Source organism: Hemicordylus capensis, chromosome 2 (genome assembly GCF_027244095.1).
Source record: "Hemicordylus capensis ecotype Gifberg chromosome 2, rHemCap1.1.pri, whole genome shotgun sequence".
Lineage (NCBI taxonomy): Eukaryota > Metazoa > Chordata > Lepidosauria > Squamata > Cordylidae > Hemicordylus > Hemicordylus capensis.
In genome coordinates this window covers 304,761,581-304,773,878 of record NC_069658.1, presented here as the reverse complement: position 1 = coordinate 304,773,878, position 12,298 = coordinate 304,761,581, and the positions used below count along the sequence as shown (strand labels likewise).

The 12,298-nt window shown below is 43.4% G+C and overlaps 1 protein-coding gene across 1 annotated transcript in view; it reads right to left on the bottom strand.

Annotated features, from left to right (window-relative positions):
- Nucleotides 1–12,298, bottom strand: part of DENND6A (DENN domain containing 6A) — a 69,490-nt gene that overhangs the window by 14,888 nt on the left and 42,304 nt on the right. Inside the window, exons 12-17 of the mRNA XM_053296770.1 lie at nt 10,334–10,428; nt 5,520–5,585; nt 5,377–5,441; nt 4,426–4,515; nt 1,969–2,022; nt 1,758–1,867 (exon numbers count right to left, since the gene is read on the bottom strand). Coding sequence (XP_053152745.1) covers nt 1,758–1,867; nt 1,969–2,022; nt 4,426–4,515; nt 5,377–5,441; nt 5,520–5,585; nt 10,334–10,428 — 480 coding nt within the window. The remainder of the gene's footprint in view (nt 1–1,757; nt 1,868–1,968; nt 2,023–4,425; nt 4,516–5,376; nt 5,442–5,519; nt 5,586–10,333; nt 10,429–12,298) is intronic.

Genomic DNA, 12,298 nt, shown 5'->3' with positions numbered 1-12,298 from the left:
TCCACTGTAATTGTGGCTTATTACTTCTACATTGTGGCTTTATAACTATAAAGCTGCTGGGAGAGATCATCAGAGGATCTGGTGCAGGGTGGGTGCTATAAATATGCTGATGACACCCAGATCTATTTCTCCATATCAACTTCATCAAGTGATGGCTTAAGCTCTCTAAATGCTTGCTTGGAATTGGTCATGGGCGGGATGAGGGAGAACAAACTCCAGTGAATGAGGGAGAACAAATCCAAACAAGATGGAGGTACTTGAAATGGGAGGCCAGAACTTAGGAAGTGGTTTAGTTCTGCCTGTTCTGCATGGGATTACACTCCCCCTGAAAGATCAGGTATGAAGTACTTCTGGACCCAAACCTCTCCCTGAGGTTGAGGCAGTGGCCAGGAGTGCTTTTTATCAGCTTTGGCTATGTCCATTTCTCAAGACAAACCTTAAAACAGTGGTGCACATGCGGGTAACATCCAGGCTACTGCAATGCATTCTATGTTGGGCTGCCTTTGTACATAGTTCAGAAACTGCAACTGGTGCAGAATGTAGCAGCCAGGTTCATCTCTGGGTCACGCACAGAAACCACATTAAAGGTAAGGTAAACTGTGCCGTCAAGTCGATTTCAACTCCTGGCACCCACAGAGCCCTGTATTTTTCAAGAACTACACTTGCTGCCAATTAGTTTCTGGGCAAAATACAAAGTGACGGTTATTACCTATTAAAGCCCTAAATGGCTTGGGCCGAGGGTATTTAAGAGAGCGTGTTCTTCTTCATGAACCCCACCACCTATTAAAATCATGGGGGGAGGTCCAGTTGTGGTTGCTACCGGCTCACTTGGCGGAAACCAAAACCAGGCCTTCTCTAGGTTTGCCCTGAGGCTCTGGAACACACTCCAAAATCAAACCAGAATTTCCTTATCTCTGGTTGTTTTTAAATTACTTTTGAAAACACAACTGTTTTATCAGGCTTTTAGTTTATGATGTTTTAAATTTTTATTTATGGTAATTTTAATCTGTTTATATGATTTTTAGGTTTTGGTTGGATTGTAAACTGCCCTGAGATTTTATATAGGGCAGTATATAAATGCGACAAGAAAGATAATAAATAATAAATTACCCAGGAAACAAATGAATACTAACTCTATTCACAGTAGAAACTAAACATTTTGGACAATATGCAGCGGGAAGTTCTCTTACACAAGCCTCATGGAAATGAAGAAGAGCTGTGCAATAGCACTACACAGTTGTGCAGTTCTCATTCATTTAATTTGTGCTTGTGAGTGAAGATTTCTCATCGGACTACCCTTTGAGATAGTGAAGAGACTATAAACATCTGTACAGCTGATGGAAGAATTGTGAATATAGATCTGGAGAAGTATGCACATCTACTAGACACATACTTCTAAAGGTTGATAATCAACAAACACAATTGTTTTCTTTTTATAATGCTCTATGAGTTTGAGACAGGTAAAATAAATTCATGAATTTTCATAAACTAGAAATGTCTAATGTTATTTTGCATAACAGTGCAAGTTAGCATTAGAGTCAACAGCTGACATCCAGTATAAGCTACTCATAATTAATCCCGACTGAAGGGACAAGTTAGTCACGATTAACTTGTCACATTAATTTCAACTGGACTACTCAGCAATTTAGTTGATGTCAAGCAAGGTTTTTATCTGCCTCAAATAAAATATTTCAAACATAGATTTAGACTGAGTCAGGCTATAATTTTAAAACTATTCAATGTAGAAACAAGGTTACCTGTACAGTCCTATCCAGTCTCCCTTCAACCTAGAGGTAAGCTGTGGCCCTGCTTTCTCAAGTGTTTTCATAAATTCCTCTTGGCTGAATGTTTTCAACTGTGGTGGACTCTACAAGGGAAACACAGCTGTAAACTGAGGTTATACATGAGGTTAAACATGAGGTTATAGCAGCTCACAAGCCAGTTTTCAGCTTATGGCTATTTTCTCACCTTCCAAGGAGATATGCTCTTTTGCAGAGGCATCAAGCTGGCTACATATCGTTCCTAAAAAAACAACAAGAAGTGGGGTCAAAAATACTGATGTTTTCATTATTATATTCCATTTAGTGAAAAGTATCTGAAAAGAATCTGATTAGATCAGCAGTTTTTGAAAAATATGGCAAATTTTGCCATCATGGTATTTTTGGTAACTGAGTACTGGGGAGTGCAGAGTCAGGAAGATCTCAAGCTGTTAGAAGTGAGTATAAAGCATTCCTTTTAGCACCGCAGTAACCTCTTCTGGCCACTAGAGGCATGATGAGACCTTAATAGGTCTGTCTTGGTCAGTTAGAACCATTCTGTTGTTGAAGGCTAGTACCTGTTTGAGTACGGTATATTGTTCAATGTTTCCTCAGTATGTGATGCTTTAGTTTCTTAATAAATCTCTATTTGTTTTCTGAACTCAACCTACTGTCTCCAGATAACCTCTTGGACTAAACTTTTTTTACCATCAGAGCATACTCTGCTGGGTGTGGATTTTAATGTTTCTCCTCACACCCCTCAACAAAACCAACATGGTTTCTCTGTATACAGATTATGCTTCACTGCCAAGATCCAGAAAGGATCATGCATGCAGTGGTACATGTGGCCAATTTTTCCTTCTTGTGGTTCATGAATTGCTGCTTCAAAGAACACATGACCTTCAAAACCTTCATTCACATGCAAGCACTCAACCTGTCATTTCAGAACCCAGTGTGAGCAAGAGACACATTACTAAGACTTACACTTGCTCACATTCTGCATGTAGACACCAGTGGAAAAGCATCATCCAAATAGGACCAGTATGATTATACTGTTCAGATTCAAGGACTGTGGCTCACATCTACCCATTAAAAAGGACATCATCACGGTCACCGATCAATGATATCCCACCCAGGTGCCTGCCCATACCACTACTACTTCTGCTCATCTACGGCCTCATCTAGAACCAGAGTTAGGAGAGAAATTGAGAAGACACGTATGTAAATTTTCTGATGCCATACTTGGTGTGACTATCATTGGTGAAGGAAAGTGGGGAAATTATGCATGAAAGGAGAGGGATAAGAGGTTAGAAGAAGCATCCAGTGGAAACCTGAACAGATTTGTCCCTCTGTTCCAATACTGGCAACTGCTGAAGGGTAAAATCAATTTAATTGTCCACCTTGCTAAGCTGACCTTCTGGAAACATCACTTCATCAAAACAATTTCAGTAGCTGTTCTGGTGAAGAACAAAGCACTAATTCAATCAATGTTTATATGGTTAACTAAAGTAAGACAAGATACTCAACTATGTTGGTCAGAACAATTTTATTTTTTTGCTATCACAGTAGCAAAGCTGTCAGAGAGAAAACATTCATGGAGGAAACCTTAGCATATATAGTTATTCTGAAAACTCGTTTTGGACTTTAAAAGGAATTTTGCTCATATCAATATCTGAATCACTTACTGGTGAGGCAGAGGCTGTCTTTATTATTTATTTAAATCATTTTTACTCCACTTTTCAGTCAATAAGGTTCCCAGAGCAACTTACATTTACTGATAGAAACAGCAAAATCATAATTATTGATAAAGCATATAATAAGTAGCATATCATTAAATAATAAAAGAGGTTTTCTTTTGCCTTGATGGCTTCCCCTTCTTAAGGTGGTTCTATTGGCCTATGTGAGGGGAGAAGGGGCTCAGTCTCAGCTGTAGCAGCAGCAGGCAATGTGCCAATGGTGATACTTTGCTTCTCTTGGCTTTTCCTCTGCAAGAATTGCCTTATACAAAAATTCAGGTGCCAATTCAGCATTGGTATAAGCACAATCCATCCCCACCCCCATGCTCCACCCAGGACTGTGTGGCATTCACACAACTTCTAGAGAAAAATTGATTTCCTGCTTTTTGAGAATTACACTTTTAAAATTTTTATGTCATGTACATTTCAAAGGGAGCAAAGGATCTTACAGTTTTTATGTTAACTGCAGCTAGATTATCCATTGCTCAACATTGGAAGTATAAAACCATGTCTCTGACATCTTGGTATCAGTTTATGTGGCATATTGCCATATCTGAAAAACTGACCCATATTATCCACCTTCGAGCGGGTCAAGCCATTTCTAATGATTTTTTCATGATATGGTCAAATTTCATTTTGTTCACAAATCAAGATAAATTTAGTCATTCTCCTCCATCTAATTATTTACATATCTGGAAGGATGGTTAATGAATGTCATTCTGTATCAGTTTTATTATTCATGTTTATGTTTTGTAATTAACAACAATAATAATAATAAAATACATTTCAAAGGGAGCCTTACACTCTGGGTGAAGAACCCATTGTGACTGTTCTTCAAGTGCTGCATGTCTTTACCCTTAACTGCTAACAGATTTCAGTCACAAAGATCTGTAATTGTAACTGGTCAGAGAGATAAAGATATGATAGCTTACTAGAGGAATAATGAAGCTTTGGGTCAGTTCCAAGAAATAACGCCGAAGTATTATGCTTTGGGCTTCTGCAGGACGCTTTTGTTGTATTCCCTAAAAAGACAAATCACAATATGTCGTATACAATCTCAATCTTTTGAAGACCACAAACATACACCACTAATGTGCTCCTAATAATGAGATGAGTTTTAAATTAATGGTGCATCTAAGCTAGTGTGTGCATGCGCATACGCATACTCAAACTCAAACACACACACACACTTTAAGAAGTTGTTAAAACTAGATTCTTAAGGTTCAGAATGCAAATATAAAAGAGGGTGAAAATAGCAAGGCTTTAACAGTTTTATGAAGACTGACTTCAATTGAAGAGTATTTATATGTGCATAGTATTTAAATACTTAGTATTGTATATCAAAAAGAACACCAGTGTTTATGAACTCAGACTTTGCTAAATATGCTTCTCCTACTCTAGGGAGTATTGCTACTGTATCTTGCATATGTAGCAAGATTTCCAGCTCCTCCTCCTCCACACACCCCAGGAGCAGCTTGCTCTGCTATGGCTTTTAGAACCCAGAGGAGTTTCAAAAGTGAGCTGCCTTGCAGTGGAGGGAGCCAAAACAAGCCCCTGTGAGCACTTAGAGGATCTCAAGATAATCGTCTTCATAGAATTTTCTCTTTTCCAAAGACTGAGAATTCAAAATATGGATGCCAGTCACCAATGGAAACATCCATGAGTTACACTCATAATTTTACACTAAAAATGCCTATGCCAGGCTAGAGTTCTCCAGAACGACTAAAAGGCAGGTTGCAGCTGTAAAAAGGGAGGAAGAAGAGCAACATTGCTCTTAAGAAAAGGGTGTGTTCGGTGTGTTAAGATGTACATTCCTATCACTTTCTTGCCCAATACCCACAAATACGTCAGTGCTTCAATGAACAACAAATCAGAAGTAGTACCTTTTGTAACTGTTTTATGATTTCTTCATCTCTGTTCAAGTATGGCTTATAAGATGTGTAAACACCTATGGAAAGAAACAAGGTTTTCCTTTCTGGCCTACAAGAGAATGCTGCAAGACTTGTTTATAGTGACAAAACATTACCAGGTTTAGAATCCAAAGTCTTTAGGTTCTTCAGCTTTTTCACTTTCACCTGCTTTGGGACTTCACCTGCCAAAATGGTGAAAGACACCCCACATGAACTTATCATTCAAATGTCAGGATCTGAAGAGCTCAAAACATGCTCTGAAAGTTTTTCTACATACACATGGAGGCTTTTCAGATGTTCACTTTTGACTGAAGCACCTCACAGTACATTTTATGCCAATTCAGAGGTTTCCAATGTTTTCAAGAGGGTGCAAAGAGTTTTGGTGGGAAGGGAGTTCAAAAATTCCAAGGAATAAATTGACTCACACACACACACTTTTCTCTTAGACATACTCATGGCTAATCCCTTATATGGCAACTCCCACGAGAGTTCGTGAGCGAGCTGCTGAGAAGGGGAGAGGAAAGGAGCAGCAGTGCGGGTGGTGGGGGGAGAAAGTGGTGGCAGGAAGAGAAAGTGGCAGGCAGCCTCACAAAAAAAGAATGGAGGGTGGTGGGGTGGAGGAGGCAGTGGCAGTGGCTGGCCACGTGGAGAGCGAAGATGGCGGGCAGGCAGCAAGACCACAGCCGTCCTCCTCATGAGGAGACTTGCCCAGCAGGTGGCAGAGAGGACAGCTCAGCCTCCCTCTCCAGGCCCGCCTGCCAGCCAAATGACAGGTCCGGCCGCACTGGGCCTGAATGAGGCCTCTCTGCACCTGCACAGAGAGATGAGACTGGCCAAGACCATGGGAAGGAGCATCTTATTTATTTATTTTTTCTCTGTGTAAACTGCCCTGAGCCATTTTTGGAAGGGCGGTATAGAAATCGAATTAATAACAACAACAACAACAATAATAATAATTTGGGGGTAACGAATGGGCAAGTGGTGGTGGTGGGGCGACAAACAGGCACAAACTTTGCACTCCTTGCCCTTGTTCTCCATTGCGGATGAAAAGATAATTGCCACTACAGTGAGGATGCAATCCTTAGTAGCAATGGAAGATCTCTGCCTTCGCTAGCAGCATGGATGGGTTTTGGAGTTGCACAGAACCAGTTCACACACCCCACTCTTGGATCAGCAGGGCACTGCACAGAGTATAAGCCACTATGATAAGCAGGGGTTGGGGGAAGCGATAAGCAAAGTCCATGCTATACTATGACAAAGGTTCAGATCTCCCTCCATTTCTAGGATTGGAGGTGACAGGAGCCAGCACAGAGTTAAGGCACTTGCCTTCATTGTTTGGGCCACCATTATAAGAGAACAAGGGCAAGGAGGCAGGAAGAACAAAATACCCCATTTGCTATTGGGGAGAGGCAGACTGCACAGGAGCTCCACTGCATCCCAGAAAGGAGCATTAGTTACTACTATAAAGGCTTCTTCCTGCTGCTTGATATTTTATTTTAATTTTATTTTTTTCACATTTATATCCCACTTTTTCCTCCGAGGAGCTCAGAGCGGTGTACATGGTTATGTTTATCCTCACAACAACCCTGTGAGGTAGGTTAGGCTGAGAGATAAGCGACTGGCCCAGAGTCACCCAGTGAGTTTCATGGTTGAATGGAGATTTGAACTCAGGTCTTCCCAGTCCTAGTCCAATGTTATGCTGGCTCTCATGTGACATGAGGACATCTCATCAGCATCTTGTGGGTTATACTTCCCCATTGCTCCAGAAGCAGGACTATGCAAATTAGCTTAGAAAGCTTTAATAACCCTGGGAATGATAACCCCGCCCAGTTGTGAGTAACCAAGTAGAGGTAACAGAGAACCACTTTAAAGTATAGTAATTTAGAGAGAAAAGGCAGTCCCTGCAGTAGACCCAGACAGCCCAAGCGGGTGGGCTGAGATGTCCTCATATCCAGCAGCAGGAAGTAGCCTTTGCAGTAGGTAACCAAGAGAACATCTCATGGGATATGCCACAGCTGATGAGCATCTGGGATTACTGCTGAGGGAGTAGCACTCATCTACCAAATATATTGCTGCACTCGTCTACCTAATATGACTTCAGTGGATCACTGTGAGTCCATCTTGTAGTGCTTTGTAAAGATGGGGATGACCATGTAGCCACCTTACAAACCTCTGATAGAGGAACATTAGTGGAAAAAGCTGCCACTGTGGTTGCTGCCTTAATGGGCGTTGGGAGCTTCAGAGTATTGTATGCCAGGGAAATGCATGCTTTAATGCACCTGGCAATAGTGGACTTTAAGACTTTTTGGTCCATGGAAGTGGGAAGATGAGACACAAATAAAGAATCTGTAAGTCTAGTACAGCTCCGTACACCAGATGTAAATCTTTAAACATCGTCGAACATCGAGCTTGTGCCGTGCCTGCTCCAACGGATGTGAAGGTTTGGGGCAAAAAGGCAATATAACATCCTGGAATCTGTGAAATACAGATGGCACCTTAGGTACGAATAATGGATCAGGAATCTGACTCACTGAGTCCGGGGAGGTTATACAGAGATGCTTATTTACTGACAGAGCCTGGAACCTGGACACACTTTTGGCAGAGGTCACAGCTATGAGGAGGCCAGTTTGTGAGACAGAAGGCGGAGCGGAATGGAGAAGATGGCTCAAACAGAGGGCCTTGTAGATTCGGAGCACTGTGTGCCAATTCCATGTTGGGAAACAATGTATGGTGGGCGGCGAGAGAAGTGTAGCTCCCCTGAGGAAATGTCCTGAGGTGTGATTGTATAAAGGTGTTGCTGTCGTGTGTTTGAGGCCAAAAGACCCAAGAGTGCTGCTGCTTGCCTTTTTAGGCTGTTTGCTTTTAGACCCTTGTCTAAGCCCTCCTGTAAAGAACTGAGGCGGTCCTTGAAATTACAGGTTTCCCTACATTTCTTGTGTCTAGTGTAAAAGGGCCACCAGGTAAATTGGTGAATGCGGTAGGTAGAAGCTTTCCTGGAAGCCAAGATCATGTTTACAACCTTGTTGGAATAGCTGTGCTGTTTTAAAAAGCTCCTTTCAGTCTCCAGGCGGCTAGTTTTAACCAGGCCAGGTCATGATGAGTAATGGGCTTTGCTGTAAGAGGTTTGTTGAGACCAGCAGAAACTACAGACGTGATATGGCGAGATGGGAGTATCTCTGGAAACCAATGTCTCCTCTGCCAGTATGATGCAACAAGAACTACCTCTGCCTGGGTCAGTTGAACCTCATGAAGGAATTGGCTAATCACAGGAACTGGAGGAAAGCCATACAGCTACGCCTGTGAGTGCGGTGTCGACAGCGCATCTACCACTTCTGCTCCCTCAAATTGGAAACGGGTGAAGAAGTTTGGAAGTGTGTGAGTAGACTGAATACCAGATGGTTGGGGCTCCATTCTGCTGAGTGAATTTCTGTCCAGCTGAGCCAATCTGCTGTAAGGGCACAGTTTGGACAGGGGACTCTGCTCCTGCCTCACTCCCCATGAGAGGTGCTCCACCTCCTTGAGTCCCAGGGAAGCTGGGGAGGAAATTCAGTCTCCTACCTCCCTGGGCACAACAGGACTCGCAACCTAGTGCTGGGAGGTCCATCAGCTCTTCCCCCGATTGTCCAAAGTAGCAGCGGCTGAGGCGGCAGGCAGTGACAAGAGCCTCATGGCACTTGGAGTGCTGCTGGGAATATCTGTTTTCCCTTAGGGAGAAGGACGTTTCAAACTCTGGGACCACTCTGCATCCTGAAGTGCTAGCTCCGAGGGAAGGGTAAAGAGGAGCAGTAGGATAAAAGGTGAGAAAAAGGATTATTTATTTATTTGCAGTAAGGCAGAGAGTCAATAGGAAATTAAATTGGGTTAAAAGACTCAGAAGTAGGAAAATACTATGTACAGAATGAAAATAGAGAAGGCTTTCAGAAAGAGAAGAAAAGGCTGTCTCTGGAGCAGATGCAGGACTAGCAGAACTGGGCGGGGTTATCCTTCCCAGGGCTATTAAAGCTTTCTAAGCTAATTTGCATAGTCCTGCCTCTGGAGCAATGGGGAAGTATAACCCACGAGATGTCCTCTTTTAGCAGCAGGGAATGGAAAAGAGCTCAAGACAGTGACCTGGGTGCCTCCTTCCTACCCCTTCAAAACTTTATGGGACCTGCATCACACAGCTAGCTGATGGAGAGGACACCCGAAAGTGCATGCCCCTAAGCATTCTGGGGTCAAAGAGAAGCTCTTAAGCACCCCATCCCCTCTGCTCAGTAACAAACATGTATCAAATCTGTCAGTTGCTATTACATTATGGAAAGAGTAAAGGAGAAGTGGCAGGTTTAGAAAGGTGGAGGCAGGTGTGAAGAACTCCCCATACCTCACCCCTCTGCATAGTCCTGCCCATATATCTACACTGCCTTGCTCAACTGTTGGTGTGATCAAGACACTTTGGCTTTTTAAAGGATGGTTAATACTAGTAAGTAGGGAGTCTTAAAAAGAACTGCTGAAAAACAGTCACTTTTCCATTCTTCCCTGGTGGGGAGTTTTGCTGGTTTGGGTATTCTGAAGACAGCAGTGAAATGGAAACCTCCACTTTACATATGTAGTTCACTACTTCCATCTATTAAGTCCCATTAGATTTCCCTTTGAACACTGATTTAACTCACAATATATTCCAGCACATTGGCTATGATACTGGTTCATTTCTTTGGATTATGAAAATATTAATCTACAAAAGTGATTCAAGTCAGTTTGAGATATCAAGTCAGGTTATTGTTTTTCATACCTATAGACAAACATCCTTTCTAATTCACTTTCAACAACCATTTTCCTTGGGTTCCTATTCTGTTGTCATTTAAGTAAAGGAGGAAAGACAGTAAGTTGTAATATTATATATACCAATCCAAAAAACAGAACAAAAAAACCTGCAATCAGCTTCATACTTTACCTGACAGCTTAATGTCTCCTATTCGGATGATATGCGGCCAGTGCTGCAGTGTTTTGGCAAAAAAAGGATTTGTCACTCCTAATATAACAGAAGGCCTGAAATGTAGAAGATTCTGAGATCAATAACCCTGCACAAAGTCAAAATTACCAAATTCAAACAAGGAGGTTGTGTCAGTCTGCTAAAGGAAACAGAAAAAAGGTCTTGCAATACTTTAAAGACTAACAGAGTTGTTGTGGCATAAACTTTCATGGTAAAGCACACTTCTTCATATGCATAAACTTTATCCTCAGCTGGCAAAACAGATATTGTGACCGTTCGAAACAGCAATAACTGCCATAGGCTGCGGGTTTTAGTCCACAAAAGCTTATGCCACAAACCTGTCAGTCTTTCAGGCCCCACAAAACATGTTATTTAGGTTTTCGTAGTTCATTTTACTTACAGAATTCTGAATATAAAATGCAGAACAGAACAAAATAAATAAATCCTGGACTAACACATATTAGGTTGTACCTGAAGGTTTCCTTACTCCAGATCAAAGAGTCCTTACTCTGGAGAAAGGGAAACTGAAGAAACAACCCATTCAATTTTCTTCTATACCAGTATTAGTTGATCATGTTGGCTGACATACTGCACAACAAGCTGTGCATCCAAGAGGGATGGGGGCTCACTGCTTCTACACCAGTCAAGAGCTTGTGCATGCACCTTGCTCGGTGCCTCTGACGCTCTGCATCATCACAGCTGTGACCAACCCACATTGTGAATGATGGGCTGCAGTGATGTACAGCTTTGGAGGAATGGAGCAGCCTCTGCCTTCTCAAAGTGCAAAGGTTCTTGGCTGGGACAGAGGAGCAAGCCTGCATCCTTCTTAGATGTGTGGCTTCTGTACAGTATGTCAGCCACATTTATAATTAACAACTCCAAATATTTGACAATATACATTGGGCAGTTCAGATGTCACACAGAGCCAAGATTAAACATTGGCTTCATACAACGCCCCTGAGCCTTGGGAGCACTGTTCCCCTCTCCCTTTCCCACATAAGACTCAGACATAGGCGGATCCAGGGTGGGGCAGGGAGGGCACGTGCCCTAGGCGCCACTTGAGAGGGGTGCAAAAGTGCCATGGACCCCCTCTGCCCTCACCCCCACAAAATTTTAGCTTTGGGCACAGTGCGTTGCCCTGGTGAGCGCTCTGCTCTGGGTGCCATCTGCTACAATGGCCACCGGACGGACCTCATCCTGGCACTCCCTGCCCCCCAACACTCCGCATGCATGAGATGATCTGCTCTTGTCTCACACGTGCATTGCACGCTGAGGCTGCTGCTGGCGAAAGCGTCTGTGATACTGTGTCTGCTGCTCCGAGGAGGAGGCTGCTTACGCAAGGAGGACAAGAAGGATCAAGGGGGAGCCTTGCTGCTTTTGCCGGGCCAAACTTCTCCAGACTCCAATCCAGTAAAATCAATCATCGGTCTCACAATAAAGTGTGTGTGCACAGGATCAAGGGGTGTGTGTGTGTGTTTTTATTTTTATTTTTAAAATGTTTTCTTTAAAATTACCAGTTGGGCCATGGGCTTCCTTGAGCTGGCTTCTTCTTGGCTGGGGGTGGTGTCTGGGAGGGCGGGAGTTGGTGGCAGCAGCAGCCGGGGGGAGGCCTCCCTCCACCCCAAGTTGGAAGAGGCGGTGGCAGGCGCAGGCAGCAGCACTGGCAGAGAGCCTCCTGCCCTTTTCCCTAGTGGGTCAGGCGGCAGTGGTAACTGGCTACTTCCGGCTAGGCTGGGACGCCCACAGCCGCAGGACATGAGCGGAGGGGCAGATTTCTGGGCTAGGTCGGGTGCAGCAGCAAGGAAGCTCTCGCGCCCGAGAGGGAGCCTGCCGCCTCGCTCGCACAATGGCTGGTAGCAGCGACACCGTGTGAGTGCGTGCGAGTGGCAGCCTCTCTCCCCTCCTCCTCCCAATGACGGCCCACTG